The sequence below is a fragment of the Oryza sativa genome, chromosome 5 (assembly GCF_034140825.1).
Source record: "Oryza sativa Japonica Group chromosome 5, ASM3414082v1".
NCBI lineage: Eukaryota > Viridiplantae > Streptophyta > Magnoliopsida > Poales > Poaceae > Oryza > Oryza sativa.
Window position 1 is genome coordinate 20,133,212 of NC_089039.1, and position 22,684 is coordinate 20,155,895.

The following is a 22,684-nucleotide window of genomic DNA, read 5'->3' on the forward strand; positions in this document are numbered from 1 at the left end:
AGAAGGCATCGTACACTAATCGTACGATGTTTATCGTATGTATAGCAGAGCTCGGCATCCGATGGGTAGGGGTGGAAGTGGGACAATTTTGCAAATAACTGCCCGCAATTAGCCTTGCTATGTCCTTAACACATGCATGTCCAAAGAGATGGAGTGATCGAGTTCCATTAAAGGCCTGTGGTTTAACACCGTGCCTTTCTACTTTTCCGAAGTGGTATGCTTAACCTCATTTTTTGCAGATCAACCCCGAGAGATTTGATAATTTAACACTCCTTTAAATGGGTTTCGATTATTTGACATCCTGGCCCACTTTTATTCACTCGGATGGTCCCACATGTCATCTTCACAAGTGTCAATTAAAGCAATTAGGCAACGAAAAAAATGTCAAATTATCAAATTTTTCCCGGTGCCCTGGACGCGTTGTCCGCGTCGCTTCGTTTCGACTCCGCCTCCCGCGATTCAAGACGACGCCGTCGCCGCCCAATGAATCGCCAGACGCCGCCGGGGTCGCGGGCCTCACATGATGCCGCCGACGCCCGCCGCCCCTTCGTTTCTCGCTGCGTCGTCGTTCCTTCGCGAGTCGCCCGCGCCCGCCCGCCCGTGAGTTGGCGGCGCAGTCCTTCTCCGGCAACGGCCCCTGGCACCGTCGCGTGAGCGGTGGCGATGGAGTGTAGCAAGGCCGGGACTGTGAACGGTGGTGAAGAGAAGGTGGCCATTGGCCGAGTGGAGATGCCGCGGGCGCCGAGCTGGACAGAGACGATTGTGCAGATATTCAAATAACTCAAAATGGAATGTGATTAACTCAAAATTGACCTGGCAAGTACATGCAGCACAATTGATCTGAAAATTAGGAGCAATAAGCTGAATGATGTCACTAGTAAAAAAAAGTGTTTACAAGAAGCATTCCATGGCGGGCGCCGCACAAGAGTACATTGCTCAATTCATCTTAAGAGTACATTTAACAGCAGAAAACAAACAACAGCAGAGCTTCAGCTTCATGGCCGTGATGAGCTTCAGCAGACAAGCAAGAGGAGGAAGGAGGAGCACGAACAGCAGCTCATCCCAGGTGGGCAGCACCAGGGGCCCCATGGCCGTGATGTTGGCCTTGAGCGCGTCCCTGTCGTATTCCTGGAAAACGCACTGGTAGGCGGCGTCGACGCGCGCGCCGGAATCCATGGCGTCGCTGGACACGCGAGCATACTCGATCGCAGAGTCCATGGCATTGCCGGGCTCCATCGCGTTCGCGGCGTCCGGCGATTCACTGGGCGGTGTCGTCGTCGTCTTGAATCACGGGAGGCGGAGTCGAAAGGAAGCGACGCGGATGACGCGTCCTAGGGCGCCGAACAGGGTTACTGCGGGGGTTGATTTGCAAAAAAGGAGATTAGCAAGGCTAATTGCGGGCGGTTATTTACAAAATTGTCCCACCTCCACCCCTATCCATCGGATGCCCATCCAGAGATCTTGATGGGAGTTTCCAAAGTTTGCACAGTATGGTTGGTTTCCATAGGATATGCTGCCAACCATGTAAGTACCCGACTTAAGACAAGTAGTCTGTCTGCTTTTCTAATTTCCTGTACATAGCATTATTGAAGAAAATACTAACACAGCTTACCTTGGGTTCCCATCCAATTCTCCTACATATTCCGCGAAATTTCCAATGGAGTTCTGAAATATTTTTCCCAGCCACAAAGTGTGTGGCCTGGTCAAGACAGTTTTCAAACGGAAAGGAAAGGAACATGGCAGATAGAAGATCCCTTTCATGTCTATATTCATAATTAGGTAGACTACTTACAACAGAATATTTGCTGCAAAATCTTGGTTTTAAACTTTAAACTACTACTCTGTACTCGTGTAGCAGACTACTGCACTTGTAGGTGTTAATACTATATATGCTGTTTGCCTGTCAGGTGGTAAGCACCTTTCACCTTCTGTAGAGTCCGAGATTGGGAATTTGGGATGAATCGATTGAGGGAGTGCACTGCCACAAACAGACGTCCATGCACTACTGCCACGAACAAGTTATAGGAAAATGACATTTTGTGACACTGAGTAAATTATGTACTGTAGTGCAGGTTTTTTCCTCTTATTAGTTTTTTTATTCCCTTTATTAGTTTGAAAATCATGGACAATTTTCCCTCTTGCCTTTTAATTGAAAATCATAAATTATGTTTTTTTATCACATAAACGACGTCGCCACATTTTTTTCTTTTGCGGTGTCCATATTTTGTGTGCAGTGACCACAGGCGCCAATCATTTTGCTCCTTTCCCCACCTTTTCCCTTACGGCCTGTTTAGTTAGAGGGATAAGGCTATTAAGTGTTTTGTTTGGTTGGGAAACATGGAAATTTTGGTAGGATGGAGATGGGGAATTGAGGAAGGAACTCTCTCCTTTTCAATACCTGGGTAGGGGCAGGTAATTGGGAGGGAATTCCTTTTTTACTTTGTCTAAGCAAATCTCATCCATCCGTTTTTTTTAATGATCCAATCTCCAACTAAACTCCCTATCAATTTTCATCGCCTCTACCAAACAAGATATTGGGATTAAAAATCAAATTCCCATCTTAATCTCATCATCAATTCCCTCATGTAAACTCCCAATCCCTTTCCCTCAGGTTACCAAACAGGCCGTTAAGAAAAGATGGTGCAAGTATTCCGCATCTATGCAATTTCCTTTATACTTCTTCACAACTTCCATCTTTTGACGAGTTTGGAATCGTAGAGTTGCGCTAATTCAGCTTTTGGGCAGTTTGTGTATTAAACTGACAAAGCTGCACTGGTGTCAAATATTTTTGGATGGATGCAGTATTTGTTAGCTTTATAATATACTCCATCCATTAGTGTTATAAAGTTTAACTCATAAAGTACAGCATCTTCTCCCCCGTGTCGCTCTCCCCCAGGGGCGACTCGCGAGACCAACCCGGTCACCCCCTCCTCCCCTCCCCCACCTTCCTCCTCCGCCTCGCCGCTGCCCGAGTGGCCGCCGGCAAAGCCGCGTGGCCGCAAGGACGGCGGCAGCGGGGCTTCACGCCTCTCCTTGCGCGAGCAGCAAGGGGAGCCTCTAGTGCGGCGGCGACGGTGACCGCCAAGTCCGCGCCACTGTGGCCGGATCTAGCGGGGTGGCGGCTGGCGGTGGGGACAGCGACAGCGCAGGGCTGGAGACGGCAACGGTAGGGGCAAGGGGGGTGTGGGCGACGACGGCCAGAATGGCGACGACGGCGGTGGAGATGGCGGTGGCGGCGGGGATGGCGACGACGGCAGGGTTGGCAACGGCGACGGTTTGGCGTCAGCGTGGCGGATCCGGCAGAGTCGGAGGTGGATCCGACGGCCAGATCGAGCGACCGTCGCGGCGGCAGTACGGAGCGCGTGGGACAGCGGCGTGGAGCTCACTGCCGAGCGGCGGCCGGTGGCTGCAGGTCGGTAGATGGCTGGTGGAGTCAGCGGGTGGCCGGTGACATCAATGGATGGAGGTGCGGCCGGCAGCGGTGGTGAGACGATCGCTAGCGGCGGCAAGTGGAGGCGTGACCATGGCTGCGGTTGGAGGAGGCATGGCGGTCTCGGACGGCTAGCCGGCGGCAAGGAAGACGGCCGCATCTGGCCGGCGCGACAGCGATTGTAGGAAGGTCGGAGGTCGGCTTGACGCAGTCGATGGCGGGAGGCCGGATTGGCGCGAGAGGCGCGTCCGGTGGAGGAGGTCGGCACGGCGTGAGAGGCGCTGCTGGGGGCGACGGAGGCCGGCTTGGCACGAAAGGCGCGGCCGTGGGCTGGAGGCCAGATTGACGCGAGAGGTGCATCCGGTGGAGGAGACCGGCGCAACGCGATGAGGCGCGGCCGGTGGTGAAGGAGGCGACCACGGTGCAAGGAGCTGCTGGCGGGTGTGGCGCAGTCTTTGGCGCGTGAAGGCTGGCCGGCAGGGGGCACCGGTGCAGTGGCCCCACATGTCGGCAGAGTTTGAACAGTGGTGGAGCATCGGTGCATCAGCGTGGACTCGCAGGTGGTGAGCAGCGGGTGAAAACCCAGCTCGGCCTTGGCCGGGCCAACAACGATGGTTCATTCCCCCTCCTGAGGGCATTGTCGTGTCGTCTCACTCCTTAAGGGGGGTTGCCGGGTGAAAGCCCAACCTTGGCTCTTTTGAGACCCTAACGGACGGCGGTGGCGGTTTTCCCGTCGCTTCTCTCCCTTAAGATGTCGTCTAGGCATCCCCTTGCCGAAACCTCTTGAACGATTGGTGCAAGCGCGCTCTAGATAGAGTTGGGCTTTGTGTTGGTTGTAAAGGCGTTTTTTTGGACGATCTTGTCTATATTCCTTTATTGGCCTAGTGGCGGTCGGTCACGCTTAACGGCGACTGGTCCGGTGCTAGCCTTCTCCCGGACCTGTGTATTGGCGTTGTCGGTGTGTGGGTGATGATATATTTTTCTTTTTCCTAGTTACGACCTTCCAGAGTTGCAATCTTGTAATTTTTTTCCTACTCTATTCGGTGTAAGTCGTTCAAAACAAAGTTAACTCATACAACAATGTGACACACGAGTCGGGTAGTAGGAACTGTGTTTTATGTTTGTATTAGGGTATGATATCTATACCACTTTAGAAAAAATAAATAGCTTTAAAAGAAATAAATGGTAAAGACTGAGTGTTAAATTTTCCACCACCGCTATAAGCAATATCTTTTGTGAACGAAAAAGAAGAAGAAGAGTGTAGGTGCATATAGTAAAAAATATATATATTCTCGTATATATAAACAGATATAGCATCATAGCTGTAAAGTAATGTTCTCAAAAAAAAAACAGTAAAGTAAGGCCCGTGGATAATCGTTGACGTCTTCACGCCCTCCATATAGTACTACACCTAAAATATTGGGAATACTTCCTAAAATATTAGGAATGCTTGTCTTCGCTTCAAGAGACTTTACTAGCTTTAGCAGAAGCGCTGAATGTGTCTTTCTGACTACTAACCTGCCAATTTTCCACTTTGCTTCCATTAAAGTAGTCAGGGGTATAACTTAGTCCAGTTGACGAGAGGTGTAATCCGTGTGCCCAAGCCCAACCCAAGTTATCATGCATAAACATTATTCCCCTCTGTCCTTCACCCTAAAGACTAAAGTTCTAGTCCAAAAATTTATCCAAAAAACTATATTTTTAAAGTGAAGTTCACTAAGGCTCTGTTCGTTTCAAGGTGATAGGGGAGATTGAGTCTCGTTTTTCGCGCGCACGCTTTTCAAACTACTAAACGATGTGTTTTTTGCAAAAAATTTCTATAGAAAAGTTGCTTTAAAAAATCATATTAATCTATTTTTGAAATTTAAAATAGTTAATACTTAATTAATCATGAGCTAATAGCTCACCTCGTTTTACGTATCTTCTCAATCTCCTCAATCCCGTTCTACTCAAACACACCCTAAATCTCTTTACTATTACATCCTTTTCTTCTCGTTTTAGTCATCGAATCAGTAATACCCACTTCTCGTTTTCATTCTACATTAATGAATGGTACAGTAGTATTTTAATCTCCTGCTTAATTTGTACATTGGTGAATGGTGACCACAACGACTGACCGACTTATTCAAGAGACCCAACATACAGTAGTACTACTAGATAGGCTGATGGCGATTACTCTGATGCTTTACTGTAGCCCCACTAATCCTGTCCCTCCTCTGGTCCGTCCAAAGCTCCAAATCCATACGACCCTGCACCTGCTGCCTGATCGAATTTGGAGTGCTAAAGACGATTCGAATAATTCACCTTATCGCGCGATCCGTCCCCACGGTTTGCACAAAAAGGGCCGCACGAGTCACGCACGCGCACAGAAAGACTTGCCTGACTGAACTTCTGACCTGATGAAGAAGAAGAAGCAAAGTCGTGGAGCAACTGTGGCGCACAGCGGTGAAAATGCAGATCAGTGTGGCAATACTGTGTCCGGTTCAAAAAATGTGATTAGAACAGTAGTAGAAAGGTCTGGTCCACGTCCATATCATCACTGTGCCCGGTTTCAAAAATGTGGAACGGTACTGTAGCATTAGAACGGTAACAAACGATCTGGTCCGACCCATCCATATTAGATCCAACGGATATAAGGATGTTGTTCATTCTCTACCTTCAAATTTTTTATTCATTCTTTACTATTTCGTCCTTAAAAAAAGATAAACCTAGGTTTGTAATTAGGATTGGTTTTTATTTTTTATGGAGAGAAAAATTCGTACTCCAGATGTAAGTACTTGCGTCCTGTTTGGAACTTACCGTACGAATTCTACAGAAATTACTTTGTCTTTCGCACGAACTGAAAAAAAAATAGCTTTTCAAACAACAGGTTGGGGAGGAGATTTGGAGGTACATGATACAGGAAAACTCATTAGCATATAATTAATTAAGTATTACCTCTTTCATTCTAAAATAAAATAAGTAACAAGAGGGTTACATTTATTTCGGGACGAGGGAATAATTATTATAAAAAATAGATTTATTATATATATATATATAGACATTTTTTAATAAGAGACATCATTTTTTTTTAGTTCGGTAAGTTTAAACAGAAAACGAGAAAATTGTTGTTTGGAGTTCGATTATAACTCAGCATAGTAAATGTTCCCTGTTGTTATTCTCCGATCGACCTAACCTGCAAAACACTGAAGTCCTTGGTCATGAACGCCCTAGTTCATACGGATTAAGATTCAGATTCACGAACGGATTAGTGATATACTTCTTGGCTTCTTGCTGTATCCACATGGCCACAGGCCACATGTAGTAGTATGAAACTTGAGGACGACCTGATCATTTCTTGCAATCTCGTCTATAACCACCAAAGTCAATATAATTTTCGCAATAAAAAAAGAACACTCGCTATTCGGTTGGTCTAGTCGCTCTACAAGTCCACACACGACCCTACTCCTAACCTGTCAAGTCTCCACCACTCTGCAGCAACTCTGCTTGCGAATCCGGGAAAATTTTGCTTGGCAATCGCCGTGATATTCCGTGCGAAACTTCCCAGTAGTACAATCGGCAACTGCAACACGGAGCCACTCGGTCACCGGCAATAAAACCCTCGCCACTTCATCCATCTCTCGCACCGCGCACATCGAATCGCATCGCACACACGGCGGAAGCAACGCCACTAGCCTGACGTACGTACGGCAGCAATGGCCATCGCCACCGAGTCGCAGCAGGCGCAGGTGCAAGCCGCCGCCACCGACGCCGTCGCGGCGGCGGCGGTCGGGCGCAAGGTGGTGGACGAGGTGTCCGGCTGGCTGCGCGTGTTCGACGACGGCACCGTCGACCGCACGTGGACGGGTCCCCCCGAGGTGCTCCCGCTGATGCAGCCGGTGCCCGCCTACGCCGAGCCGCGCGACGGCCACACGCTGCACGACCTCCCCGGCGAGCCCAACCTCCGCGTGTACCTCCCCGAGGTCGCCCTCGCCGAGCGGCGCCTCCCCGTCGTCGTGCAGCTCCACGGTGGCGGCTTCTGCATCTCCCACCCGTCCTGGCTCATGTACCACCACTTCTACGCGCGCCTCGCGTGCGCGCTCCCGGCCGTGGTGGTCGCCGTCGAGCTGCCCTTGGCGCCCGAGCGCCGCCTGCCGGCGCACATCGACACCGGCGTCGACGGGCTCCGCCGGCTCCGCTCCATCGCGCTGTCCGACGCCGCCGCTCTCGGCGACCCGGCGGCGGAGCTCCTCCGGACGGCCGCCGACTTCTCGCGGGTGTTCCTCATCGGGGACAGCTCGGGCGGCAACCTCGTCCACCACGTCGGCGCGCGCGTCGGCGAGGACGGGGCGGACAGCTGGGCGCCCCTCCGCGTCGCCGGAGGCATCCCGCTCCACCCGGGGTTCGTGCACGCCACCCGGAGCAAGTCGGAGCTGGAGCCGAGGCCCGACTCGGTGTTCTTCACCCTCGACATGCTCGACAAGTTCCTCGCCATGGCGCTCCCCGAGGGCGCCACCAAGGACCACCCGTACACGTGCCCGATGGGGCCGAACGCGCCGCCGCTGGAGTCCGTCCCGCTGCCGCCGCTGCTGGTCGCCGTCGCCGAGCACGACCTCATCCGGGACACCAACCTCGAGTACTGCGACGCGCTGCGCACCGCCGGCAAGGACGTGGAGGTGCTGGTCAACCGCGGCATGAGCCACTCCTTCTACCTCAACAAGTACGCCGTCGACATGGACCCGGCCACCGGCGAGAGGACCCGGGAGCTCGTCGACGCCATCAAGAGCTTCGTCGACCGCCACTAGACGTGGAGATCAGAGAAGCGCATCTTCTCCACCGTACGTGTAGCACCTTCCAGGTTGTGATTGTTTCTCGTCTCGTGTCATGACTGTCCGCCATACGTTGGCCTGAGCTTGACCTTGTGTGTGGCTTGCTGTCCATGTCAAGCCGATATCATGTACGCATCAGTGTTTAGGTACGCGTTTGAGTAGTTACAAATAAATAATTGGATCATTCCCGAACAGTGGACTAGTTGAAGACTTGAAGTTGATAGGTCGAGTGTGTGGAGTGTCCAATGATAAAGGGTGGCATTGCATATTTGCATGTGCATTTAAATCTTTAATTACTCTATCCGCCATATAATGTAAGGTATTTGGTATTTTGGTCTTCAAATTTGTATCAAAATATAAGAAATTTTATGATCCCAAAATAATTATTTATTCTCTCACATATATCCGCTTTTGTACAGTTTATTCCTTCGACTGCCCAGTTTTGTACTAATTTATTCTATATCCTATCATATTTTGTACCATTATTTGTACTTTTGCTAATTTCTTAATTTTTAAAATAAATAATCCTTATATTAGGCTACAGAGGGAGTACATGCTTATTAAATCAGGAAAGAAATTTCCAGTTGTTCTAGCCAGTGGAGTTGTGGATTCGCACAACTTTAACCCGACCATTAGAATCAGTAATATATGAGCCTATTTGCTTTATATATAAAAAGCAATGATTAAAATCACCATTGATATTATTGATATTATGTTTAACTGGTAACTCAGACAAGCATGGTGTTGGGAAACAGGGACTAGTCACTGTCACATCGGATATTTAGACACATATTTAGAGTATTAAATATAGACTAATAATAAAATTAATTCATAAATGAGAGCTAATTCGCGAGATGAATTTTTTAAGTCTAATTAATCCATTAATAATTATGGATTAATTAGGCTTAAAAAATTCGTTTCGTGAATTAGCTCTCATTTATGAATTAGTTTTATTATTAGTCTATGTTTAATACTCCAAATTAACGTCTAAACATCCAATATAACAGGGACTAAAAAGTTTAAAAAGTTTTAGTCCCATCTAAACACCCCTAATTCTACTTCATCTTTTCTTCCTTAGCATTCACCATCTTTCAGCATTGCACCCGAAAAAATAATCAAGCATGAAGTACCTAGATTGCTCATCATTATCAGTTGACCTGGTTTTCTACTTCCTTGATCTGATGGCCCACATTTGCTTTTCTTGTTTTGTCTTTTTATCAATCTGATGATCCATATTTTTTTGCCACTATGGACCAATGAGGTGCTTTGAAACCATTTTGCTTTCAATACTTTAGATACATTTATAGGTTGTTTAAATAACACTAAGCTTAATTTTGTAATAATAATTAATCATGAGAACACCATTGACAGGTACATAGCTGAAGTGATATTAGTATCCACAACCTTAATACCTTTTTCTTAGTAGGCTCATGAGCCTTCTAGACTCTCCATGTTTTTTCTAAAAACACTACCACAGAAAAAGGTTTTAGTGCTGGTTGGGAAACCTCTTTCGGTGCCGGTTTTTCCAACCGGCACAAGGGAGGTGGTACTGATTTGAAAATTAAAAAGGTGTCGGTTCCTTAGAACCGACACCTTTTAGGTTCGACGAATAAAAAAAAAGCCGGCTCGATCGAGCCGACACATCGAGCCGAGCAGTCTACAACATTCATCCCACAACATTCAAAGATGGATTCATCCCACAACACAAATTTATTCAATGAAAAAAATCACACCACCACCGGAGAAGCGAGAGGGGAATGGTAGAGAGAGGGATTTGCTTGGCTTGGTGGCTTGCCTTGTTGAAGAAGATCTGGCCGCCGAATGAAGTCGTCATCGCACGGTCGGTTGTCTTCGAGCCGTCACGATGTCGCCCGCCGCTGTGTCTCCTCCGCGAGCCTGCCGCCCCTGCCGCTGCCTCCCCTCCTACCAGATCTGGCGGATGGGAGGGCTCCTCCCCGCCAGCAAGCCCTTTGTCACCTCCCCTCATCGAGCCCGCCGCTTCCCCTCCTCGAGCAACTCCGCTCGCTGTCGAAGCAGGATCCAGCCACCCCGTCCGCCGCCGACGCTAGATCTAGACACCCCGCCCGCTACCGACCCCGTCGGCCCCTCCTACCGCCGACTATGCCTGCCGCTAATGCCTCCCCTCCTGTCGCAGCCGCCTCCCCTCCCGCTGAATCTGGTGGAGGGGAGGGCGCGGTCGCCGCTGCCGCCTCCGCCGGCTAGTAGCCGGCAACGGGAGGGAGAGAGACGAGAGAAGAGAGCGAGACAAAGAAGAGGAGAAGAGGCGGGAAGAAGAGAGCGAGAGAGCGAGACCTTATCGCCTCGTCGTGGTGGGGCCCGCCGGCTTGGCTCCAGCTTGGCTTGGCTCGGCTCTATTTGGCTCGATTTTTGGGGTGTCAGTTTTTAATTAACCGACACCTATAATATATTATAGATGCCGGGTTTTTTTTAAAAAAGACACAAAATATAATAGGTGTTGGTTTTTGTTTAGAACTGACACCTATAATTACTTACTTAAAGGTGCTAGTTTTTTACGATTTCAACCCGTGGAGGTGGAAAAAGGCCTGTAGATGCCGGTTTTAGTACTACCAGCACCTACAGTGGCAACACCTATTTGATGTTTTATAGTAGTGAAAAAAAAGAAGAAGATCGCTACTTCCTTTATCCAACTGCTTAGATTTTTTCAAGCTATTTTGTCTCCACGTGAATCGAATGGTCATTATTTTGTTTTGTTGATTACTTGGCTCATTTTGGTGGGATCATGGGATTAGCTTTCCTTTTCAGTAATGTAGATGTCTCGCGTGCTATGGGAACGATTCATTGACACGGTCTGGATTCAGAATTGGTGTTGTTACATGAGTGAGCTTTTTCTTTCGTTCTGAAAGGAATAAAGTTCATTTTAGGTATCTTAACTTAAATTTATAGTGGGTTCGATTTTCGTTCTTGAACCGAAATACCAGATAAAATAGGTCCCTCAACTTACAAAACAAGTGCAAACAAGTTCCTTCAATAGTAATGTCCCTGATTTTGGCTAATATGATGCCAACGTACCTCCTTTGACTAATCTTTGTCACACGATGCCATTGATGTGGCATCTACGTGATAGTTACAACAGAAAATAATTAAAAAACTGGTGATGCGGCTGCCTATGGCCGTGCAATGCTCTCCTAGCTAGTCCTCACAGATCACATGGCGTCGCTCCCAGATGTCGACTAACCTCCCTCGCCGGACGGCGGTGATGCGCACCTAGACGGCGATGCGGTTGCCTGGGAGGGCGACCACACTCAGGGACGCTGCAGCGCGATGGCTCGTCCTGCCGACGTCGTTTGTTGCCTGCGATAGCACGAGGCACATGTCGTGTGGCACGGCGTCGGGAGTCTCATCAGCGACGCCTTCAGCGGCGGCGAAGCGACGTCGCAGCGTCCGCGTGGAGGATGTTCCCACTTGAGGACGAGGATTCGGTGACGCGAGTATGTGAGGCAGAGCCAGTGGACGGCGCCGCGCAGGACGACGGGCTTGGCGTAAGTAGCTGTGGAGCTCGCATTCCTGGAGAATGGCGCAGGCGAGAGGAGGGTCCCACCCGCCCTCATCAGAGGAGAAGACCTGGACGGTGAGCGTCCGAGGAGAGGTCTCTGGCAGGTGCGCGGTGAGTAGCTTGAACGACGAACGGCGAGCAGCTTGAATGAGAGCCAAATGATGAGTCTGACCAGTAAGTTTGTAAATTTGTTTTGTTATGACAATATAATTATTGGCCTCAATGTCATCCCCTCCAACCAGAGAGTAAGTGCGATGAACAATACGCGCCTTGGCGTCTGGACCAGGAGTAGCAATCGAACGTCAATGGAAGAGAAGAAAAGCTGCCGAGGAACAACGCCCTTGGACATCAAGGGGAATTGAGGATGGAGAGCTCCGTCCACTACAGCAGCGCCGCCATTGGCTATGGATGAAGAGGGGACCACCAAGGCTGATGAAAGGCAAATAGTTGGCGTCCACCATATCCCACTGGCGTCAGATGAAGTTCATGTTTTGGTGTTGAATGGATTTTGGTTTTGCTGAGAGAAGATTGTGGCAACGGGTCGGGTCAGGCATGGGCAGAGAAAAACAATACTCACTTGAATCATACCCAATAATTTTAGTGGACAAAACTTTGTGCCCATACACGTGCCCAATGGGCACGTGCATACCCGGAGGGCACCCGTCGTTGCACCGCTTACTCTGTAGCGCCACCCGCCGCCGACTCCACTGGAACCATTGCCTGCCACCGCCACTTGCTCGTGCCGCCGCTGTCGCTGCTTGCCCACGCGCTGCCTTGAGCCAATGTCGTCGTCGCTTACCCGCACGTGCCTTGAGTCGCCACCTCCGCCATGTGAGGTGGGATGGAAATTAGGTTAGGGTTTGATGTTGGGATATATATATATATATATATATATATATGTGTGTGTGTGTGTGTGTGTGTGTGTGTGTGTGTGTGTGTGTGTGTGTGTGTGTGTGTGTGTGTGTGTGTGTGTGGGGTTAATGGGCCAAGAGGAAGTGGTATGAGAATGCAAGCATGGGCCAAAATCAATAATACATACACCGGATCAGGCATGGGTTATCCGTGGGTAATAAATGAGACCCAGCTGCTACCCACCACATCGTCAGGTCTCGAGCAGGCGTGTCCACGGGTAAAATATTGCACCCATTCTCATACCCATCGGGCCGGGTAGACCTATGGGCAAAATTGCCTTACCTAGTTATAGGTTTGTCAATTGAGAGTACTCTGTCCCTCCAAAAATATAACTGTATTCCTATGTTACAAATTACTTATTTGTTCTAAATCAAACATTTTATCTTTAACCATAATTTTTATAAACTTTATATAATTTAGCATCATAGGATTTATATTTTTAAGTTTCACCAAAATATTAATTTCATAATATATTATTTACATGTTAAATTATACATGGATTTTTAAAAAGTAATGGTTAAAGATAGATATGTTTGACTTAGAACAAACGTAGAATGATATGTAATTTGAACCGGAGGGAGTATTATGTTTGAGATGATAAGATGGTTTATTTTGTTGGTCTTTTTTTAGATTTCATTTTACCTTTCAAAAATTTATGAATCATGACTGTACTCAGAGTTTTTCCACTAGTAGCTTACTAAACCAACAACATGGCCACGTCTATCTGGATGGTGCATAAAGCTAGCAATTTATTATGATTGTATCGTTATTTTTACATATATCATAATGCGCACTAAATATCTCCCTCTCTCTAAGGCCATCCCTAACCCTTCATATCATGTAGTGTAGCATTAAATACACTGTCACATAAGAAAAATCTGATGTGGTAAGAGAGTTAATGAGGAGAGAGGTAAAAAGATGAAGACACCTTCTTTACACAAGAAACAACTCAACAAAAATGAAAATAAGGGGATATATAGATAAAAAGAGATGGAGAGAGATGAGAGATGATTGGATGAGAATTTAATTTGAAGATTCAATCCATTGTATATATAGTTTTTATACATAGTATCTATATAACATAGCAAGTATGAAAACTAGTTGATATTTTCTAGTCTGGAGATGCCTAATAATTCAATCTTACGCACGAATTACGTGTAAACATTGTACCATGTGTCCATGTGGGCATGTGGCTCTTTGATTGAGCCGGTTGTGGGGATCAGTGACTAGTGTACTCCAACAAATAAAGTGGTCTGCGATTATCTCTCCACATGGCTACGATATATATCATGTTTATTTATCAAGGTTACCTTTTGCTGCATGATCATGATCATGAATTCATGATTGCCAAATTTGGATCCTACCTCAGTATCTAAATATACTAATTTTATCTCATGTACAACGGTCTTCATTAGTGGTCTCTCTCTGTTGCCATGCAAGTAAATTTGATGATATGGAAGAAAGAGAAAGAAGTATGGTTGTAATGCATGACAATGGCTCAGAGTCGACTCTTAGCATTTATTAGAGCAAATTTTGTTGCATGATAGTGAAAAAAAGGAAAGAAGAGTAAGAAAAAGTATTTGGATACATTAATGATTAGAAACCATATTGTCTCTAACTGTTGTAAGATGCTAGTCTCTAAATAATATAGAGACTCATATCTGACTCTATTTTTGTACATGCCCTAAAGGCTGTATTTTGCAACCATTATATTTGGCATGCACATGCACAGCTAATTACTTCGTACTCCGTAATTAACAACATTATCCACCCTGATAAAATTATCCTAATCTACCTCGTCACACCAACCCGCCGGGGCCGCCATTTTTGTGGACGGAGGAGAGCTCACACTCCTTCTCGTCATCGTCTTCCTCTGCCACCTCTAATGGCTTCATGGTGTAGAAGTGGAAGCAGACGAGGTAGTATCCAAGGTTGAGCACCATGAGGGTGGTGACGAGCCAGTAGTAGCAGTCCAGCCTGCCCCGGTTGATGTTGTCCTGGAGCCACTCGCCGCCGCCGCGCGTGGCGCGCTGCACCGCCGTGACGAGCACCGTGCCCATGTAGTTGCCGAGGGAGCTGGAGAGCCAGAAGAGCGCGGCGGCGCTGCTGCGCATGCTCTCCGGCGCCTGGTCGTACAGGAACTCCATGTGCGCCACCGACGAGAACGCCTCCGCCACGCCGTGGACGGCGTACTGCGGCACCAGCCAGAACACGCTGATGGGCACGACGGCGGCGGGGCTGTCGAGGAGGCCGTGGTCCGCGGCGGCGCCGCGGCGCCTCACCTCGACGAGCGCTGCCGACGCGACGCCGAGGATGGAGATGCCCAGCCCGATGGCCATGCGCTGGAAGTAGGTGATCCCGGAGGGGAGGCCCGTGACGCGGCGCGCCAGGGGCACGAAGGCGCGGTCGTAGAGGGCGAGGCCGGCGAGCATCGCCACCGTCGTGAAGATGGACATGGTCGCCGGCGGGATCTCCAAGCGAGGGGTGAGGTGGCGGTCCATGGTGCGCGCCTGCTGGATGGTGAAGGTGCCGTTGTGCGACGCGGCGGTGGCGAGCAGGATGCCGGCCGACCAGATGGGCAGCAGCCGGACGATGGACTTGAGCTCCTCCACGCGGTGCACCGTCGACAGCCGCCACAGGTCCGGCTCGCCGGAGCCGGCGATGTCACCCGGCGTCACGATCGCAGCTCGGTCAAAGAACCTGAACGAATTAGCACGGCACGGGACGGTTACTACAGCAGAAGGGGTTAATCACAAACGGCTCACAAGTATTTTTGATGGAACCGTCTATAATAGTCGTTCAGTTAATTAAGTCGAAAAATCAATTGTCTTGTTAGATCACAATAGACTGCTTAAAATGGTGGCAAATTTATTTCGTTATGACGCACGCAAGCATTTATTCTACAGTACGTTTCATAGTATATTCCCCTTCGGGCTTGTATCTTAGACCCGTATTGAGGAAAAAGAAACTAGCATTCCAGTACGGCATTATAAGCGGATTTGAATTATCTTTGAAAATTATTAATGATCAATTAATCATATATAGTTCCTCGTGATTCATGAAACACCTACTGTTGAGTTTTTTTTACCCCTTTTATGTAGGAGTGTACACTCCTCGGAGAAAATATGTGTTTTACAACATTGTTATATTTAAACCAGCTGCTTATGTCATGAATGTGGAGATAAATCATTTTAATTCTTGAGAAAATGTGGACGTAAATCTATGTTGACCTAGAATACAAATCAAATATTTTCTTGCGATATGTTTTTTCAAGAATTTTATCAATACTTATCCTTCAATACATATATATCTATCTTTTATGTTGATACATATATATTGCCCCTTCTCATAATGATACGGGTTTAAAGTAAAAAACAACTAGAAATGTCAAAAAGAAATCTGAACATATCGGGCTCAGTCCTTTTGATGTGGCTCAAAAAATTCTCTTTACACATGGGTGAAAACGATATTTCAAAAATACACATGGTTGAAAACAACGTTGAGAAACATACTTTGATTATTGAAAATTACAGCCGAAACTTTTAAACTTAGACATCAAAACAAATACTAAGATTGCTTTAAAGTGCTTTAAATATTACCTTTTAAATTTACACTTATCTTATGAAGTAAAAAAAACACTAATAATTGTGCACGTGCAATGGATGTTTTTATAATATATCTTGGTAAAAAATAATCACTGTTTATATTGAAATAATTGTTAATAATGACGACCTGACAAAGGGCATGCTTGTTTAATTATGTTCATTTCCATTTACAAATAGAGCATATTATTTCTATTTATATTTCCATTTCAAAATAGAAACAAAAACTACTAAGCTAATTCATTTCACTCCAAAAAAACCAAAAAAAACGTAAACATTTCGACCTTATCTTTAATTTCCATTCAAAAAATGAACATCGGATAGACAAAAACACTGCAAAATCGGATGTAGCTATATTTTCCATAAAAATAATCAAATCATTTTTACATTGCAAATTACTCGCATTTAAATTGTAATCACACTGTAAATTTTAAAACTTACACTGTAATTACATTGTACATTGTATGTTTCCTTATTACATTGTAATTTTCTAATACACAATATATAGGAGAATAGGGATTAAAAGTAATTTATTATCTACTTAGAAGAGGAAATATGAGAGATGGAAGCATACTTACATACAGGAGCGAGAAAAATCACTTATGGAAAAGTGACTGAAATTAAGTGAAAAATATGGCGTCTTATTTTTAGCAAACCCGTTTATTGTATATGCAAATATTCTTTTATTCCAATTAAAACTCGCAAGGCAACGAACTGTTCAGAAAGGAAATGCTATGTATCGGAAGGGAGGAAACTAAAATAGTGGGTGTGTTTAATTTAGTATTCAACCTACTCTAACGTCGAAAAAATAAGTATTCAACCTAATCTAGTTTTCTCCCGGTCACAAGATACAATAGCTAGAGATAGAGATGTGACACCAAATCTAAACTTTAGGGGCAGTGCTTGTGTGACTAGGTAAGAAAGAGGAAGCACTTTCAAAGGAAAGCGCACTCTCGCTTGGCTTTCTCCTTTCTGCCCTGACAATGTATCTACCGCCAAAAAGTAGCTACCACAGACACCAAGGCCGTCACGTGCACGCTATGCTAAATTGTTTTACTGCCCAAGTGAAGACAATGACACGGGAAATGGACGTGCAGTAGGAAAGAAAATAATAAAAAAAAAGCTTACGTGAGCTGGTTTGTGTGGAGCAGCCTGCCATTGGTGGAGATGAGCGCGTCGAGCTCCTTGTCCTGGTACAGCATGCCGGGGTCCTCCGGCACGGCGGCGCGGCGCTTCCGGAACGCGGCGGCGACCACCTGCGCCAGCCGCGTGAACGGGCTGCCCCCAGGCTTCAGCCTGACGTAGAGCGGGTACCCTGCCACGAACACCACGATGGAGACGAACATGGCGATGGCCGGGATCCCGAACCCCCACCCCCACCCCACGTTCTCCTGGATGTACACCACCACCGTCAGGGCGAGCAGCACCGCGAGCCCCATCGTGAAGAAGTAGAGGTTGAAGTAGCTCCGCTTCCTCCCCGCCGCCGCCGCCGCCGCGCCACCGCCACCCTTCTGCCGCTGCTTCTGCTGCTGGCCGTCGAACTGGTCGGCGCCGAACGCCACCACGCAGGGGCGGATGCCGCCGGAGCCGAGGGACGTGCAGAGCAGGGCGAGGTAGAGCACGGCGAGCTGCCACCCGGTGGCGCGGCGGCACGACGCGGCGCCGTGCGTCGGCGCGCACGGCGCGGGGCGGAGCGAAGGGAGCAGCGCGGACGCGACGAGGGCGAGCATGCCGAGCTGGTAGAAGACGGATCCGGCGATGATGGTCCAGAAGCGGCCGGCGAAGGCGTCGGCGGCGAGCGCGCCCAGGATCGGGGTGAGGCTGGACGTGCCGTTGAAGTTGGTCAGCGTGTTGGACGCCTCCACCAGCGGCAGGTGCAGCTGCTGCGTCAGGTACGTGATCAGGTTCGCGCCGAACCCCGCCGTGGCGAACCGGTCGCAGATCTCGTTCGCTGCAACGGAGACAACTCATGAGATTTTCTCGGCGACAACCATGGATATACACCGATGATTATACACATCAGCTGCAACTCGACCGTTAATTACATCGTTAATTATGGTTAATATTATCGATCAAATTTATTATCAGTTACTCCCTCCTTATTCTAATGTATGACGCCATTGACTTTTTGAACAACGTTTGACCATTTGTTTTATTTAAATTTTTTGTGTAAATATGAAAAATATTTATGTCATATTTAAATAACATTTGTTGATGAATCAAGTCACAATAGAATAAATGGTAATTATATTATTTTTTTAAATAAGACGAATGGTCAAACGTTAGACAAAAAGTCAACGGCGGGCGTCATATATTAAAATACGGAGGTATGACTTCTTGTTACACGGTGTGACTAGACTGAATAGAAATCGGGAAGTGAACGATATACTCCCTTTGGATAGAAGAGAATGTGATACAAGCATTGAAGCATAGGTTCATTCTGGACATACAAAAATTGGCGTAAGCCAAGTTTGTCATGATAAGTGCTTTCATCACATTATCACACATGTATACGTTTTATTTATGTAATCCAATACTCCCTCCGTTCCATATTATAAGAGATTTTAAGTTTTTGTTTATATTGTTTAACCACTCGTCTTATTCAAAAAATTTTAAAATTATTATTTATTTATTTTTACTTACTTTATTATCCAAAATACTTTAAGCACAAATTTTTGTTTTTTATATTTGCACAAATCTTTTTGAATGAAACGAGTGGTTAAACAGTGCAAGCAAAAACTTAAAATCCCTTGTATTATAGGAAGGAGGGAGTAATAAAGTAGCAAAAGTTATGTCTTTTTAATTCCCAAAACAACATAGGAAGGCGTTATTTTGTTACTGATGGGTGCAGTTAACAGTTAATTAACATCACTCTCTCTTGCCGTCAGAAAGAAAAGATGAATAAAAGAACTAGAAACAAACAAACCTACCAAAGTTACTGGCATCGGCAAGGCATCAGATCCAGATTTCCGAGAACTGCGAACCGTACGTTTTCGTGCATAAAAAAAAATAAAATGCAAACCACGGGCAAAGATGTGCAGTAGTTTTGGACGGGATTACCGCCCAGCTTGGGCATCTATATCAGATATTCAGATTGCAACTCACTCTCCCAGAAACTGCGCACTATGCTATCTTGTTTGCTTAATTTGCCGGCTCAATCTACAAGCAGAGCAGCTAGCAGATGCTACTGAGCAAGAGCAGCATCTATCTAAAAGTGAACCGAAAGATCATTTCACCAAAAATTTCTCATATAAGTGAATCCTACAATAAATACTCACCCAGTATGAATGGCATGGTCCTGAAGCCTCCCTGCTTCCTCTTCTTCTGCTCCTCCTCAACTCCATCCCTTTCTGCCGTTGTGGTCGCCATGGCAGAGAACCAAATGCTCACTCGCTCCTTTGCTACTCAAGCACGGAGTCGCTAGCTCAAGAAGAGCGGGGTGGCCAGATGCTACTGTCCTTCACATGCCCCTACATGTACCGGGATGGAGCCATGTATATATAACACACCGAGACTGCAGGGAGAGCTAATAAAGCCCAAGAGAGTCACGGCGTGGCTGACGCCGACCACCCATGATCGTCACCGTACATTGTTACTGTTAGTTCAGAGCATGATTGTTTCAGCTACAATTAACGAAGCAACTAAAAATAACTTATAGATAAAGCATTTCTATATATATTATTAGCTATCTTAAAAACCAATACTAGAAAGAAAATAAAGTTTTAAAATTTAAATTTTAGTTAGACTTACAGGTAATAAGCATATAATGAGAGGTATAATTCAAACCAACTTGGCTGCGTTCTTTAGGGGAGATAGGGGAGATTGTGACTCGTTTTACGCGTGCACGTTTTTTAAACTATTAAACGGTACGTTTTTTTTTGCAAAAATTTTCTATAGGAAAGTTACTTTAAAAAATCATATTAATCTATTTTTAAAATTTAAAATAGTTAATACACAATTAATCATGCGCTAATGGCTCACCTAGCGTATGGTATGGTTTTATTAACAGGTTAAAGTAAACATAAGAAAATGGAGAAGGGCTCTCAGGTAAATCAATAAATCCGGCTTTTGCCAAAAAAAGGAAAAAGAAAAATAAGAGAGACGAGAACATCGACAAAACGAAAACAAAAACAACAATCCGCCGTAGACGCATAGTGGTAGGCAGCAAGTCAACGTTATCCATGGCTAGGTTCTTTTCAGTGCTTGATTGTATCGAGCTTGGAAAAGAGCTTCGAGAAACCTCTAGACATGCCATTTCGAAATCTTATTCTATATGATCCTTTTTGGTAGAGTGATAAATTGCAAAGCACAATTAATTCTCCCCATACCCCACTAACATAGTATTAGTACTTTTTTTTGAACATTTAGTATTAGTACTTCCATAGGCTTTTTGCCACCCACTTTTGAAAGATTAGAGCATGCAAAAGAGCATAGGTGATTAGGTTAGAACCTGGAACCGAGCTCAACACATCCACTCCTAAGCCCAAGACCAGCCCTAAACATAAGTTGACAGGGCTTAGCCGTGACCGAGCGGGCAGGGCCTAATGATCCTCCCCGTCAAGTTCACCCTGAACAATTGCACGCGGCCATCTCTGTCATCCGACACAGCGGCCATTACCTTTTCTTTCACCGGCTGAATTAACACCGGACGAAAGCTTTTGCCGCATCAATCCTCTCCAAGGATTTGCAGCGATCGATCGATGAACGTACACCCGAAGAGGTAAAACCGAAATGGCAATGCGTATCAGCGTGTGCATCGATCTACAACGTACGGGACGCGTCGACCTCAAGATAGGGAGGGAGCACATGATCTATGGGTGGAAACACACGGCACGGGCACGGCTGGTGTGTTATTTCTGAGTCTCTGACGCAGTTACGCGTCTCCGGTGAGAGGAGAGCGAGGCCGTGTCACGTGAGAGGGTAGCAAGGATTTGACACGAGCCTTCCGAAATCAGGGCTACTAGGTGAGGTCCCCATTGTTTGGCTTTTTCCCTAATAAACCAAAACGGTTTATTAAGGAATAAAAATAAATTTATAGGTAAAACTTTTATATATGTGTTTTTGGTGACTTAAAAGTCAATGTTGAAAAAAAAACTACGTTAAAAATATCTTAAAATTAAGTTTGAAAATTTAAAATTTAGCTTATTCTTTAGCTGATTAGGCTATCCCATGAGAGCCTGATAAGCTGCTGCTGTTCATGGTACTAGTGGCAAGTGGCACCACGGCGACTCGGCGGCCACATGCCATGGCGTCTATACGGCCGGTGGCCAGTTGGTTAGGACCGACCGACGCCGACCGAGTCCTGAGTCATACTGTACAGTGAGTACGCTGCATAGGTCCAATAGACCCTAATCTAAGTTAGGGCCACTAAAATCAGCGTTTGATAGGCCCGGTTGTCGCCATGCTATTTAGGACGGTCACTGACATATGGGGTCAACCACTCACGGGCCGACATGTCAGGTGGCTACATCATGTGGGACGTTCCATGAGAGGAACTCTCTTGCTATTTAAGAATGAACCGACCTGGAGCCTTTAAACACAAACCAGAGATCATATATGCAAGTAAGACTGTAATTAACAAGCGAGGAGTGACGTAAGTGATTTCTGGTCTTCTATGTCTCTCACAGTCATAGCAAGTCATGAACTAATCCTTGAAATTCTTTCCTACCCGCTTTTTTATGATAATGAAATGAAACATCCTGACCGCTCAAGAGCTATAGTCAATCTATTATATTGTTAAAGTAATAGAAAAATGAGTTTCCACGTTCGCTCTCATGGCCTAGAAATTCTCATATTAATCGGAGAAAAAGAAAAAACAGAGTTTATATAGAAATACAATTTAGAAATAGTTGAAATTCAGAATTAAAAAATAAGAAATATTAGAAGAGGAGAATAGAGTTCATATAGAAATGCAATTTAGAAAAAGTTGAAATTCGAAATTAAAAATAAGGAATATTAGAATAGAAGACTAGAGTCCATATAGAAATACAATTAGGAAATAACTGAAATTCGGAATTAAAAATAAGGAATATTAGAAGTAGAGTATAGAGTCCATATAGAAATACAATTTAGAAATAGTTGAAATTCAGAATTAAAAAATAAGGAATATTAGAAGAGGAAATTAGAGTCCATATATAAATACAATTTAGAAATAGTTGAAATTCAGAATTAAAAAATAAGGAATATTAGAATAGGAGACTAGAGTCCATATAGAAATACAATTAGGAAATACCTGAAATTCGGAATTAAAAATAAGAATTATTAGAAGTAGAGTATAGAGTTCATATAGAAATACAATTAGAAAATAACAGAATTCAGAATTAAAAATAAAGAATATTAGAAGTAGAGTATAGAGTCCATATAGAAATACAATTAAGAAAAAAAATAGAAATTCAGA

The 22,684-nt window shown here is 45.8% G+C and overlaps 3 protein-coding genes and 1 non-coding gene across 4 annotated transcripts; 2 read left to right on the top strand and 2 right to left on the bottom strand.

Moving 5' to 3' along the window:
• Positions 1–1,466: 1,466 nt before the first annotated feature.
• On the top strand, positions 1,467–2,179 carry LOC4338774 (uncharacterized). The gene is made up of 2 exons (XR_010741386.1): positions 1,467–1,779; positions 1,908–2,179. It is a non-coding gene; the product is annotated as an uncharacterized protein (transcript).
• A 928-nt stretch (positions 2,180–3,107) lies between these two features.
• LOC136356673 (vegetative cell wall protein gp1-like) lies at positions 3,108–3,974 on the bottom strand. The gene has a single exon (XM_066310916.1). It carries the CDS (start codon positions 3,972–3,974, stop codon positions 3,108–3,110), a length of 867 nt encoding a protein of 288 aa, XP_066167013.1.
• Positions 3,975–7,054: 3,080 nt separating this feature from the next.
• On the top strand, positions 7,055–8,618 carry LOC4338776 (carboxylesterase 15). The gene has a single exon (XM_015781933.3). It carries the CDS (start codon positions 7,126–7,128, stop codon positions 8,212–8,214), a length of 1,089 nt encoding a protein of 362 aa, XP_015637419.1. The 5' UTR covers positions 7,055–7,125; the 3' UTR covers positions 8,215–8,618.
• A 5,634-nt stretch (positions 8,619–14,252) lies between these two features.
• On the bottom strand, positions 14,253–19,759 carry LOC4338777 (protein NRT1/ PTR FAMILY 3.1). The gene is made up of 3 exons (XM_015782622.3): positions 19,566–19,759; positions 17,416–18,238; positions 14,253–15,385 (listed from the first exon to the last, which is right to left on the bottom strand). Exons 1-3 carry the CDS (start codon positions 19,654–19,656, stop codon positions 14,485–14,487), a joined length of 1,815 nt encoding a protein of 604 aa, XP_015638108.1. The 5' UTR covers positions 19,657–19,759; the 3' UTR covers positions 14,253–14,484.
• Positions 19,760–22,684: the final 2,925 nt, after the last annotated feature.